The sequence below is a fragment of the Glycine max genome, chromosome 2 (assembly GCF_000004515.6).
Source record: "Glycine max cultivar Williams 82 chromosome 2, Glycine_max_v4.0, whole genome shotgun sequence".
NCBI lineage: Eukaryota > Viridiplantae > Streptophyta > Magnoliopsida > Fabales > Fabaceae > Glycine > Glycine max.
Window position 1 is genome coordinate 11,151,919 of NC_016089.4, and position 15,495 is coordinate 11,167,413.

General features: G+C 29.9%; 1 protein-coding gene across 1 annotated transcript; it reads left to right on the forward strand.

Moving 5' to 3' along the window:
• The first annotated feature begins 519 nt into the window (after positions 1-519).
• On the forward strand, positions 520-7,795 carry WRKY28 (WRKY transcription factor 28). The gene is made up of 4 exons (NM_001250598.2): positions 520-1,138; positions 2,833-2,976; positions 3,542-3,956; positions 7,322-7,795. The coding sequence occupies exons 1-3, from the start codon at positions 801-803 to the stop codon at positions 3,939-3,941; spliced, it is 882 nt and encodes a 293-aa protein (NP_001237527.2). The 5' UTR covers positions 520-800; the 3' UTR covers positions 3,942-3,956; positions 7,322-7,795.
• The last annotated feature ends 7,700 nt before the right edge of the window (positions 7,796-15,495 follow it).

Here is a 15,495-nt window from a genome sequence, read left to right on the forward strand (position 1 = left end):
TAAAACTTAATTCATTTCTCCTCTTGAGTTATTGAGGCTATTTGAAAAAAAAATACCTAAATTAAGGTTTTTATTTATGAATGACGAATGCAATTTAATTCAATTAGTTGAATTAACTATAATTCTTCAGGCAGCAAAATATTTGGTATGAGATATCTACTTTTTTTTTTTTTAAGGAAATCTACTGAATTTATTGATAACTTATACTTCAAATTTTTTTAACAAAACAAATAAACTTGTAATCAATGTACACGTGTTTAATTTGAACAATCAAAATTTACAAAGAAAAAAAGAAGTTAAGATACCAAAATTTTTGGCTTAACGAAAAAGTTAGCAACAAACAAATCCTACTTGCTCGAAGGAAAGCAACTGCAAGGAGGGTCCAATCATTCATCCGGGTGTGACCACTTTCTTTCTTCTACCTTACCATTCAATTAACACTCATTTTTCTAACTTATCTCTTTTCTTTTTCCTTTATTTATTTCACAACTTCATAATTCAATTCTTTTAAGATAAATGAAAAAAAAAAAAAACCTTCTCTCTCTCTCTCTTTCAACTGTGTATTGACGAGACAACGCTTTCAAAACGCTTCATAAACTTCAAAAACTAAGCGTCCCTTCCTCTTCTCAATCAAACCCAAACAAAAACCCTAACTTTCTCTCTCCTCTCTCTTCTCTCACTCTCTCTCCGTGTTTTCTCTTCAAATTATCCAGAATTGGATTCAAATTTCCTTCAACACGATTAACACAGATCGCGTTCGTTCTTGTTCAGACTTCACAATTCGCGCGCGCACTTCATGAATGGAAGACAAAGACAGAGCAGCCTCCGATCCAGCTGAGTTCGCCGGCGACACGAGTTGGACACTCGCCACCGATGACTCCGACGGTGCGTACCTGTTCCCCGGCGACCGGGAGCGGAGCATACTCAGGGAATTCGGGTGGAACCTCGAACCGGACCAGCCAAACCGGATCGGCACCGACGACGGATCGTGGAGGCCGGTTCAGTCCTCTCTGACCGGTTCGATCGAACCGGCCGCCGCCATGTCGTCTAGGTCGAATAACCAATCGGTGTCGTCCAGCTCCAGCGAGGACCCGCCGGAGAAATCCACCGTCTCCGACGAGAAACCGCCTGAGATACCGTGAGTTCGCGAAAACACCAAAAAAGAAAAAAAGAAAGAAAAAAAAAACTTCACTAATCACTTAGTTTCAACTTTGCTTAACACTTTCCCTGCGTGCGTGGTGAATCCGTAATTAACGTAAAATTGAGGGGGAAGGGTTTAATAAGAATAACTGAAAATCTCCACATCAACCAAAATCACAATCGAATCAACTTGCGCTAGTTTGTTTGTTTGTATGCATCATATTTTATTTATTCCGTTTTTTTATTTTATTGTTTTATTATTTTAATTTATTCGAGTCAGTGCAATTCCCGGCCCGTACAATCAGGAATCTTCTTCCATACAGAACATTTATAACAGACGCAATTTTCGAAAAGCCATGGATGAAAAAGCAAAAAATTGGGGTGTAAAAAGGAAAAACTATGTTGTTACCTTTTCGAGTGTGTGAAGTTTTTTTCAGCCCACGGGCACGCCGCTATTGCGGCGGCAATGGCTTGCTTCTGAGTCATCCATGGCTTGGCAGAGTGATAATAATTTAGTGGTGTTCATTATTTTCGTATTATTATTGTCATTATAACGCTTTGTTTTGATGAGAGTTTTTTTTTGGTCCTTGTTTTGATGAGAGTTTGAATAGTCAATGAAAGAAAAAGAATACCATAAAATAAAAATTGGAAAGAAAGGGTGGGTAATTGGGCTCCACTTTTTTTCCTTTTTTCTTTATTGTTTTATTAAATGATTTATGCTTACACACACTGCTCTTGAATTTTATTTGGGAATAAATAAGATTCTAACCACTTGTAGCTTTATGGTTCGAATTATTATATGCTCATTTTTACATTCGAATGTGAATAACAGGGTTTTTGCTTTCTATGTATGATGCTCATTCATTTCAGTGTTATAACATTTGCATTAATTAAGATTTTGTGCTCGTAATTATCATGTATTCAATGTAAGTTGCATATGACATAATGCCTATTCCCCTAAATATTGATTGCGTGTGTTTTCATTCTAAGGCTTGTGGTCCATATCTTATGTCCATTATTTTCTAATTAAAAGAAAATTAATGTTCATTTAGGACTCAGATATACGTATCGAGGTGTTGTGCGTCTTTAGTTATCGGATGGCGACCATGGATAACTATTTTGTGTGTTTTTGGCCTCATGCAATGTGGATCTTATTGTTTTAGCCTTTGAACATGAAATCACTTTAATAATGATTTGAAAAATCTAAATTGGAATAAAACGAGGCTTTTAGCAGAATTGCCATCAATCTCCATCTATTACTCATTTTTTATTTATTTAGAGATTATTAATGTTGAAACTTGAATTAATGCATATATCGGAATTGCCTTAACTTAGTTCCTCGTGATTCGGATTATATTAATGCTTAATGGATGACTTTTTTTTTTTTGGTAAATAACTTCATGGATGTCTATGTCTCTATGAAAACCAACAGAATATAAAAGAATACAATCTTATAGCTAGTTTTACTTTTTAAAACATATGCTCCAAAACATTTACATATAAATTGTGTATATATTGTTGATATTTCTGTATACAAATAATATTGTGTTATGCGTATGATTTATAATGGCATGGGAAGCAATATAAAATCTGCTTCTAGTTTAGGCTAATTATGACATTCTTTTTCTTGTTATTTTGATGATTTCTGTATGCTGCTTTTTTTCTGATAATTGTAGGTGAAATATTTTGTAGGAGTAAAGGTAAAAAGAAGGGGCAAAAGCGAATACGGCAGCCACGGTTTGCATTTATGACCAAGACTGAAGTTGATCATCTTGAGGATGGCTACAGATGGCGGAAGTATGGTCAGAAGGCAGTTAAAAATAGTCCTTTCCCTAGGTTTACAGCTACCTTCACATCAAATTAAACTTAAATCATATTACCAGAATTATTGCAAATTCTTATAAATATCAAAAAATTTGATATACAATTGATTATTTTGTGGCCCCTTTTGGGTTTTGTTAAATTTTCGTTTGTGTCAACCTGACATGCTAACTTGAGTTGTTTTGAAATATTCTTGAACCTCTTAAGACGTGCTTAATTAATAAATAAAATGAGAAAAAAAGGACATAAAAGAAAGGAAATATGCAATTAACTTAGCATGCGATGCATGAATTACTAAATTTATTCACATCTCTTTTTGTTTGGGAATATAAAAGTATCAAACTATGAAAAAAAAGAAATCAATAAGCATTCCAGATCGATAGATTTGCTAACACAATCTATATATATATATTTTCTGTGGAAAGGTCATAGAATATTATGGGCAGCTATCAGTATACGAGTCTTTTTTAATATTTGGTGTATAATGACCACACTAATATTAGAACTGTTATCCAAACCCTCACCACTAAATTGACTTCACAACATTGCAGATAATTAATTATTCTGATACATTTTGCAGGAGCTACTACCGGTGCACAAACAGCAAATGCACGGTGAAGAAGAGGGTTGAACGGTCTTCCGAGGACCCAACAATTGTGATTACCACATATGAAGGGCAACACTGTCATCACACAGTTGGATTTCCTCGAGGGGGAATCATTAGTCATGAAGCTGCATTTGCGGGCCAGTTGGCTCCAACAATGTCACAGTTTTATTATCCGATTCAATTACCCAGCAGAGAGAATGATGATAATAATAATAATACTTTGAGCACTATTTCTCAGCCATGCCAAGCACAGGATGAAACTGGAGAAGGATCAAGTGTTATGATGCCAGCTGATGGATCGTCACCGTCACAGCCTCCCACGGATGAAGGGTTGCTTGGAGATATTGTTCCCCCGGGAATGCGCATCAGATGAGAGAATTATTTGATGGTATATATATCCAACTTCGCATGATCTCTCTCTATCTAGTTTTTTGTTCTTTTTATTATGAAAAATATTTCATAATACTCATTATCCTATAAAACATCTAAAGAAAAAAATAGTATTATAATATTTATAATGTGATAGGAAAAAAATGATAAAAAAATATCAGTGAAATATTTAAAATAAGTGGATATTTATACATGATTGTTCTTCTATTATTATTACTGCATTATTTACTAGATTGCAGTTTTACAGGTTTAAAGGAGATTTTACAAAACAAAAATATAGGAAGTGTACTATCAAGGGAGACTAATTTTCATTTTAAAAATGTGAGAACTAAATATAAATCTTGGTCATACCAATTTAAAAATCATGCATTTTAATTTTACAAATTTTGAGCATTTAAATATAACTTAACAGTTTATATTTTTTATTCTCATTTTTTATAATAAGAACTTTTCTCATTTAAAATATTCTCTCTATAGTGAAATGGTTTTATAAAAAATACTACTGTTTTAACAATTTTAAATTTCTGCAAATAAATATTATATGCTTCCATTAACAAACTGTTATATATAATATGTTTTTTTATAATAATTACTTTTAATTTCTGATTAGTTGATACCATAAACTACTAAGTTGATAGAGCATTTTTAATAAATTAATGTATTTTCTTTTCAATAAAACTTTACAATTTTTAGTTGTCGTCTTAAAGCCTATATTAACAACCTGGTTTAAAATATAGCCTATATATCATTTTTTAAGGCTAGCTGCAGAGAGGAGAACAGTACTTTCAGATATACATTCTATAATAATAGAGATACTCATCATGGCAAGGGTTTAGAGTTCAATGATATATATTGGTTTTAGAACAAGAATGCAGTTTGTGAATCAAATAATAATTTGAGCACTACTATCAAATCTAGAATTAGAGTTATTAGAAGTATATGTTGGCAATAAAGGGGAATTGATAAAATCTAGATGCCTTAGTAACTATACTCAGATGGATGTTCAGCCAGGGTAATATTTAGGTGTTTACGTCATAATTTCTGCCGTAAAAGTAGTCTAATAGTAGATTGCTATATTTATCATAATGTGCCTTGTTAATGATGACTTGTTACCGAGCTCTATTACATATTATAGAGATCGGGAACTAGAAGGATCGTTTAGTTTGAGAAACTGTTTAGCATTTTTATTTTCTATTTTTTCTTTTAATTATAAAAATATTACTTAATGATATCTTGATCTTGTTTTCAAAAAGCTTGTTGTGTTGTGCACATGAAATAGTAAAAGATATTTTTATTATTTTCTATTTTCCCTCTTGTAGTAGAAACTTTTGAGAACAGAAAATCATAAAGTAAAAGTGTTATTTTTTAATATTTTTGGTAGGTGTCATTTTTATTATTAAAAGTTAAAATAGATAACAAAATCTAAAAACTTTTTCTCAAATAAAATTATACAATAATAGCATAGTGTATGGGTCGGGAGATATCATTTCTGCTTAGGATCTGTTTGCCTGTGGTCGTCACTCCGCATCATTACCATCATAATGCATATTGATTTCTTAGTGGCTACGAACTTCTCTGGCATTACCTTATCTTGACTCATCATGATGGTGTCTTCATCAGCACTTAGACATCTTAGGTTAAAGTATGACTGGAGACAACTTAAGCAACCCAAAGATATTGCCCCTCAGATGTCTGGTTTTTAGATTTTATTGCTTTACAAACAATGAACCTTTTCTTTTTTCCAGAAAAAAAATAGAGTGCTTTGGAACTATTTATTGATTCCACGAGAGACATATCTCAAAACAAAAATTATATAATTGATTATATTCATGTTAGATAAGCTATATAGGTTATGTATTCCTTGTGTATAGTTATTTTATATTGTTATCTAATAAAAAAATATTACGTATGAATGTAAGATAAGATTGATAACTGTTATAATAATTATCTTAAAAATTATATTAATAATAATTTTTTATTGATTCACATTCACGGCGTAAAAGATTTAACATTGACTGTGTCTAGCCATTAAATTCTGTGTTATATGAATTTACGCACTCAAAGGGAGTGAGAGAGACACTTTATTCTGTGTAAAAGATTTCACATTGACTGTGTCTAGTCATTAAATTCTGTTATATGAATTTACACACACTCAAAGGGAGTGAGAGAGAGACTTTATTCTGTTTATCTTTTCCTCCTGCGGTTCTTGAATTGTTTAATCTTTCTTTAATCTCCCGACTATTTTTTTTTATTGAAAAGTCTGCTCCGCGTGACATACCTGTTTCTCTTTATTCGGCAGATCAAGAAGCTTTGCTAGGTCTTCTGCTGTCTTTAAAAAGCCAATTCAATTAAATATATATACATCCTTAATAAATAAAAATTTGTTGTCTGTCACTTTTCAAGAGAACATGACATGTTTCTCCATAAAATTTCACCCTCAAAGTGAGGATCGATATAGGCTCATATATATAGTCATATCTGCGAGGGTTTCTGGCTGGTAAATTGTGGTTGAAAAAACCCATTATTATTTAGCACCTCCACGATTATTATTACCATCTATTTTATTTAGGTTAATTAGTCATTATATTTGTACACTGTACTCGTATACCGTTACGGTTGTTGATATCGTGATAGTTATAGATACATAGGTTCCCTTGGCTTCAAGTGAAGCATAAAGAGAAAAGCGAAAGGGAAAGAAAAACACCCCTTTTAGAGGTCAGGTTTGACTGGTTGCACGTTTGTCGCATCAGATCAAGTTGGTGTCAGTCAGATGTTACTCATAACGAGTCGTGTGTGTGAGTTAAATGTGACTCGAAAGTGTTACCTTACTCAATATGATTGTGAGCTAGTTAGAGCCTCGTGTAGTGCTGATGTCTTTGATGCCTACTTACTTGGTTTGGAAGTGGAACCCAATCCATCAATGCCTTTGCCTTTACCTGGCATTTCGTATATTGACTACACAAACAACAAATACATGAGGTTGCACGTACACATGATCAAAGGAGTACCAGATGATATTGTTCTTTTTCATATGTTTGTATTATTATCATATTGATCAAGCATTTGTTTTTCCTGATGTTGACTCAGGAATCCCTGCAAATTAAAGAAAAATATTAAAAACACACTTTCTAATACTTCTTTTAACACATTTTCTCGTTGCTTAAAATTTATTAAAAATTATAAAATTTAATAGCTCTCGTCTTATTTAACAAACTCTCCTGATTTTATATATGGGATAAAATTTATCTAATAAAAGGAGTGTGTTACATGATATATTCTTAACACTCCTTGTCCCTGCAATAATGCATATGCTTGCACCTGCATTTGATGGGCCAATAATCCTTGTCATGATTTGTGATTCAGCTGATGATCATGTGGAAGTGGAGCAGCGAAAATGCATGGGCATGCATGCATCTTTGTTTTCTGCATACTCTGAGCGAGTAACCCCCAAGTGGCAGCATTTTTTTTTTTTAGCAGCAAGTCCCTTTTAGCCATCTATTGTCTCGAGAAGCGAATCTAGTATTCATGCATGGGTACCATACTACTTGGTAGCAGGTAATTATCTACCTTGACCTTGAGCAGTTGAGCTAAGTGTTATATATATCATTCATTTAGTGATATATAGTTATATATTATGTATGTATGTATGTATATAGTTTATATTATTTTATAAGCGATAGCCACCGTGCATAATTAATGTATATTTAACGCGGTTTAGATTTGCCAAATTCTCCTTAAGACTGTACAATTTGTATCAAACCTAAACTCCTAGAACACTTTCATGCATGTTCATTATTTATAATCTATGTAGAAATACATAACTTTTGTTTTATTTTATATCCAGATTTGACAAATTTTATTTTCGAGAGGGTTTGTTGAACCATTAATTATAACTTTGTGGTGTGTATTTTGCGTGCTTAGATATTCATGGTTCATATGTTACGTGGCCTTGAAAAAGATAGGGCAACGGTAAATAGGGAAGCTGGTGCGCAATCAGTTGCGTGGAATTCGATATTGCTTAGGAGTCGGCAGCCCACGTTACTTTATGCCACTCCCACTTTTAACTTTCCACTCCTTTCCTTTTCAGATTTCACCCTTTTTTTTTTCATTTCCATGCTTTTCCTTCTTTTTTTTTTTATTCTCTTTTAACCGCTTGTCCCCTCACCATTATAGTATATTTGGATTATATCTTGTGAATTATTGTTTAATTCAACCGCAAAATATCTTTAAACAATTTAATTATTTCTTCAAATTTTAACTGAATATATCTTTAAATGAAAATTGTAGTTTTATAATTAAACTTTGTTCCTTCTATTTAAAATACTGTGAAGTATTTTTAAATTTATAATATATGTAAGAAATATAAATTACATGAGAAATATTTAATTTAAAATTATTAAGAAAGTATACATTAGTAACTCGAATGAATACAAAAAAATATATTGCAAAATATTTATGTTACATGTTTTTTTAATGGAAAGTACATTGAGAAATTTAATTAACTACCGTTTAGAGAATGAATTCTAATGTTTTATATATGGGTGAATTAGAGTATATTATCTTGATTAAAAAAAGAGAGTATATTATCTTGAAAATGACTCAATTAACTAATATTTTTTGAAAAATAATAGTTATTCTTAACTTCTCCTTTATTTTAATTAATTGTACATAATTTTCTTTGTATTTATACACATAAAATGTCATCTATAACAGGTAAAAAAATGTTAGGCTAAAGTGATATTTTAATCAAGATCATATTTAGGCCTAACAAAATTTAACCCAAGGTAGCCTATTCTTTATGAGTAAATAGAAGTGACTGATAAATTAATTAGGATAAGTGTTGTATAATATTTATAAAAATTAATTAAAAATGAGGATATTAAATACTCAATTAAGGAATATTTATTCTTTTTCCTTTAAAACTCAACTCTAAAAAATATCTTAAAGCTCCTAATTAATATATTTTGTTTAATTTTGAGAAAGAAAAGTGTTTCTATGGTATTTTTGTGCCAAAAATATTATAACAGATTCCTTCTTGAGCTTTTATAATTTGTTTTTTATTATTTTCTAATAATTATACTTTTTGAAAATATATTAAAATTTAAAATTATTTAAATAAAGTAGTGAATATATTTTTACATAAATACAAAACAAAATCCAAAGAACACTTTTTATGATACTTCCTTTTCAATACATTTTCTGATTGACTGAAATTCATGATTTTTAATAAATTTTTAATAAATTTCAATCAATTATACAACGAATGCGAAAGAGAATGTCAAGAAAAAGTGTTTGTGGCATTGTGCATTAGACAAAAAGAAACTTAAAAGTACATGTAATCTATCAAGAGACGAATTCATCGGAGACCAATCACATTTAGAGTACGTATTTTTAACTGATCAAGAAAATTTTGTAAAAAAAATTAAATACAAATTTTACTATTAAACAAATCATTTTATCACGTGTAAATGCAATATAATATTATATTAATATGTGATATGGATTGGATAATAATTTTTTAAATGTATAAATACTACTTTAAATATTTTTGTCATTTAAGAAATATATTCACTTCTCTGCCAATTTTTTTTCTAAATAAGAGAATATTGTATTTTTGAAAATAAAAAATTCTACAAACTGACTTTTTTCTCTAAATTTTAATACAAGGGAGTTTTCATTTTAAATTATAAGATTGAAATACTAAATAGTTTTTCAAGATAATATTAAAATGATTATTTTAATTTTAAAATGTATAAATTATCATTTTTTATTTTAGATTATTATATCAGTTATTTACTAATAGTAAATATTTTTTTTCTTTGCACATTTATTGAATAAATAGTCTTAGATTTTGGTACATAGACAAATATATTTGTTGATATAGCTAATTACTAAATTTTGACGGAATTTAATTAATCATCTTTAGTTGAATATTTTTTTCTACTATATCAATGACGTATTGACAACTAAAATCATCAATTTGATACATTATAAAGATTAAAAATATAATGAAATATTTTTTAACGGAAATTATAATTAAACCTGTTTCGTAATATATATTCTATTTCATTATATTAAATTTATCTTTTTCTTTTGTCTGCGCTACATACTAAAAGCACACACGATTGATTTAAAAATAATCAAATGAGTGAATGCTACTATAAAATATTATGAGTCGGATTGAGCAATTTAAATAAGAAAAAGTTGACCAACAAGAATTTGACATAAGTGAAATATTAATTCTAATTTTAAAATTAAATAAACATAAAAATGAATAAAAAAAAGAACTATGAATTTTTGTACCATAAAAAGTGTTTCAATAATTCAAAATAAAGTCCACTGATCAACTGATCATGCTTGACAAGGAAATAAATATTTTTACCGTACTCTTACTCATAACATAAGCTAGTTATAAACTAGTTCAGATTAAGTCCAGTTACATCCCTCTTTCAAAACAAAGTTCACAACAATGTATTGATTTCCTTCAACCTTTCATGTCATTTATGTTATCTTTTTTCGTATTGTTGATAAGGCTTGATTCCCTTAAATAAAGTTTTAGATTTAAATATTATTATGAAAAAAAAATTCTACTAAATATCGTCAACTAAGTTTTCTATAGAAAATTAATCATTAATAAAGTTAATGGATATTTTGTATAAATAATATGTTAATAAAAAAAAAATTCTTAATTTTTGTATTGAATTTCTTAATTTGTTTTACGAGTAAACTGGATTAAAATTATAACTTAATTGGGATCCAGAAATCCAATGCAAAATACAAAATTCATTTAATGATGTTTATGTGAAATTAAATTAAATATTGATCCCACATGTGGTGTTGTAATTTGGATGCATACACGGCCTCAATCTTTCAACTGGTAGAAAAAGAAGCTTCTACATCGGTTAAAATATGCTTTCTACATCGGGTCAATCATCATCTTTGATTCAAGTGTCGTTGTATGTCGACAACAACTACGATGGTCAACCTATAGCCGTCTTTGTAAATTGAGAAGACAACGTCAATGTCCACACAATGATATATACAACAATTCAACAACGCACTTTATTGTTTACCCGTCATTGTTTGGGTGCATTTCAACGTTGTGTGTGTACTCAACACCCATCGTTGTTTTAGTGCATTTCAACGTCGGGGTTTACTTGACACCCGTCGTTGTTTGGGTCTATGTTAACGTCGATGGTTTAAATACGTGTCGTAGAAATGGGAAGAATATAACGACGGGTGGCTTATTGACCGTCATTGAAAGATATTTCCTGTGAACAAAATTTGGGTTGAACCGTTAAAGCAGAAATCATAACTACGAAGAATCAACTAAAATTTCAAAGGAAGTTGGTAAGAGCAAGATATACATATAAGAATCACTTGACTGAAAAGAACAAAAGAAACGTGAGATAAGGATCACTTGAATGGAGATATATGAATGATTTGCTGATAAAAAAAGAAAAAAAGGGAATTATGGGTTCAAATTCTTTCACTAATAAAAACTATAAAAAAAACTAATAATTAACATTTCCAAATTAAAATAAGGACAATCTGACTCAAATGGTGAAAATACCAAATATTTTTTTAAAGGAGTGAATTTTGAACATTCAACTTTTTTAAATATGTAATTTACAAAGTGTGTTGTTAGCAATTCTAGACCCAAATAATATGCAACAAAAGATTGAACCAACCTAATCTATTTAGGAAATATACTAATTTAATATGTATAGTTAATTTGTGAAATTAAATTAAGATAAACATAACAATATACATTGTTGACAATAAGATAATTTCACAATCAAAAGCCATGAGACTAATCTCTCAATCTGAGGAAATAGAGTATCAATTAAGGGAAAATTCATATCCCCACATATGTTCCTCTATTAACATATAGCTAGAGATCAAACCACTAACATATGCTTAAATGATCTAAGCTATTTATGGCTTATGTCATACCTTATGGTATATATCATACTGTACAAAATATTGTCTATTAACTTATTATTAACACATAAATGTTTTTAAATTAATTGTGATGATTTAGTTTAAGTCAATTTGCTAAACAATTTTTAACCAAGTTATTGGTTTGAGTGAAACTGAATTCTATCTCCTTAAGGTCTTAAGTTTGAGTCTTATAAATAAAAAAAAGTGATTGGGAGTAGGTGATGCAATCCTACCCCGCAAGGGCATTAGGATTGCATCAGTAGGGGTGAAAATGCGTGCCTTTCCAGGACGGGTTGACCCATCAGTCCACAAAAAATGGCATGCTGAACTAGGTGACTCAACTTGTCACTCCACATTGGTCTACCTTACCTAACTCGCTAACCTGGTAGGCCAACAGCAAGGCGGGTTGACCCATCATGCATATTTTTTTTTAATAAAAATGTAAATATTAATAGTTGTTTAGACTTTGAGTTGTCACTTTGTATTTTTTTTTTTAATTTTATGATGTTATTCAAAATACATATTTGTTATTGTTTTTATATTATTTTATAAATCTAATTCTTTTAATACTAATAGGAAAATTTACACTAAAACCAAATTTAGGATAAACAATTGATATACTTAATGTTTTCTTACTAAATTTATTCATTTTGGTTAATTTTATGAAGATATTAAAACATCATTTTTGGTGGGTTGGCCAGCCAATGCACCACTAAGCGGGTCGGGTTAGGATTTTTAGCCCACCATGGGAAGACAAATCCAGTTCTCCTTATCTTGTTTTTTGGCGGGCTAGTGGCAGGGCGGGTCAAAATAGGTTGGACTGGTATGCTTTATCATCCCTAATTGGGAGAGGAGACCTCCATTAAAGATATCTTGTCAAGTTTTTTGACGAAGATTAATTATTAATAAAATCAATAAATATTTTACACTAATAGAATATTTAACAAAAAGAATAAATGTTTTTAAAAAAATTAAAATAATATATTTTATTAGGTTGAGACTATCTGAAATATAAATCGGACTCATTCTCAAAATATTAGAGCTGCCAGATAGGGCAATTTAATCTTGCCTGACAGGCCAATTGATAAAAGCATGTTGGTTTGGCCCAAAATTCTCACGGGTCAATTTTTTGCCCAACTTGATCCTTCGGCTTGTTAATTTGAACCAAATTCGCCCATTAATTTTTTTTGTTTTAATTTATATTATTTTTCAAAGAAAAAATAAATAAATAAAAATATCAAGGCAAATAGTCCTAGTAATTTTCAAGCCAACAATTTATAGGGCTTGATGACAACTCAAACCAAATTAGCCTGACTCATTTTAAGCCACCATTTTTACAATTCGTCTCGTTCGGTGAAATCAATTTTGATAACTCTTCAAATATGTTGAGTCTTATATTAAAAGTCAAAAGCTTGCACTTACCAATTTACGAAGTACTCCCTCTTTTCCCTTTTTGATATGTAAACGGCCTAATTATCCTTCTTATTTATTTTTATTTTAAAACAACTTTCATTTCGTCAAACCTCTTTTTTCTTCCCTAAGATATTCCCTCTATTTTGTGCAAATACTGATAAAATCTGAGTAGAATTACAATCCCTTGTATTTTTTCAAGATCTTCTCTTCATTGTGAATGAAAGACAGTCAAAATTGGAAGTTGGGGACTTGTCATATCAAAGTGATGCTTCCCAATGAATAGGGTGGTACCACTCTTACTTGCTTCCAAATTCATCCATCTCCTTTATACATCCTTCTACAATTTCACCATTTTGTGAGCCCACCTTTGAATGGATCCCTTAAAGGCCCACATGCTTGCCGTTGCATATGGTTAGGTCAAAAGAAAACTCCATTGGGTGCCTCCCTTTCTCGCCGAAAATACATTAATGGCCATTGTCACAATCACATTAGCTTGGAAATGTAACTGTACCTTGATAAGCTCATAGGAGTTTCTTCCCTGCCATGAGTTTCTTTCCAATTCCATTTTTTAGTTGGGGAGAAAGGTTAACAATTCATGTTATTTTTTCGTTGACTTAAAATTTATTAGAATTTATGAAATTAAAAATAATTAAATAAAATGTAAAATCCATTTCATTTCATAAATATAATGATGAATTTCAATTGCTAATAAAAAATTTACTAATTAATTAATAGTCCTCATTAAGTATACTGTTTGCAGGCAAGAATGAAGAAAAGGGAGCTGGCAGAGTAGTCCATCCCCCCGGAATTTTTTATTTTATTATTTATATGGGTCTCAATATATTATACTGTATCTGCTTTTAATTGTTTTATTCAAAATATTTTTTTTTTATTTCTCTGGAAACTCTTTACAACTCTTTTATTTGTTTCCTTCATATATTAAAAAATTAATTTAACTTTTAAATTTGTCCTGTTTCCTTTTTTAAATTAATTTTCCTCAAATCTTCCTTTGTAGTACTGTGCATGAAACCATGAAGTGCATTTCGTGTCTATCCATATTCCTAATTTTTAATTCATTTCAGTGCCTTTGACTTGTGATGTCTGTTTCTTTCCTCTTTCTTTTTTTTTTTTCAATCTCTCTAACCCCCTCCCCGGATTTAATATTCTTGTGATTCTAGGAAATTACGTGCATAGTTGTAGCTTATTAATAAAGGCACTAGTGTTGTGATGCAAGATTACCACGAATATAAATTGACCAAGAAAGAGACAACAAATTTATAAGTCTTAAAAGATAAGGAATTTAAGGGAGCATGCATTTAGATAGGGTGAGTATAGGTTGGTTTAAATCAAGTTTAGGAATGTATAAAAAGAAACAAGTTTAGAAAAACAAAATAAAATTTGGTTGGTTTGAGTTTATCATTTTCTTTTTCTTCAAATCCGAATCAAATCAGCCTTCTCATAAATAGGTTGATTCAATTTATGATATCAATTGATGTATATATAATACTTTTTCTTTCAAAAAAATCTTTAATAAAATATATAAGAATACATATAGCCATCATAAAAAATGCACAATTTTGTAATAAGAAAAAATTTAAAAATTTATTGAGTCTTTATCAAACAAATAAAGTAAAACCTTCTATTTATTTATGAAATGAACTATAATATACTAAACAAACAAACAAAACCAATTATACAATAACTACCAAAAAATGGTTATCAAGAGTTAAGCATAAATAAAACTAGTTGTTTTTAAGAAACAAGGAAAAAATCATTGGATTCAGTCATTGGGTTCAAAAAGTGATTAAGTTGAGATATGAACTAATTGGAAATATATTTTATTGGTTTAGTTTAAGTTAGAGCCAATGGTGAAAAAAAATGAACAAATTTTACTGGTTTGTTTATTTTCTCGAATTAACTTGTTATCATTAAAAAAAGAGGAGAATATAAATAAACACGACCTTATTAATAAAATTTTGATGAAGACCAACAACTCAACCCATTCTTTTGGAACTTGGTAATATCTCCTAACCTGATCAACTTTAGCTCAAATTATTTTTTATTTATGGTTGAAAACCATTTAATATTTCTTCTAAAGAAACACAATTTTCACAGCGTGTGTAGTAATCCCCTATCAAAGTATATACTTGCAGCATCAATAAATCAAACTTTCCTGCAAT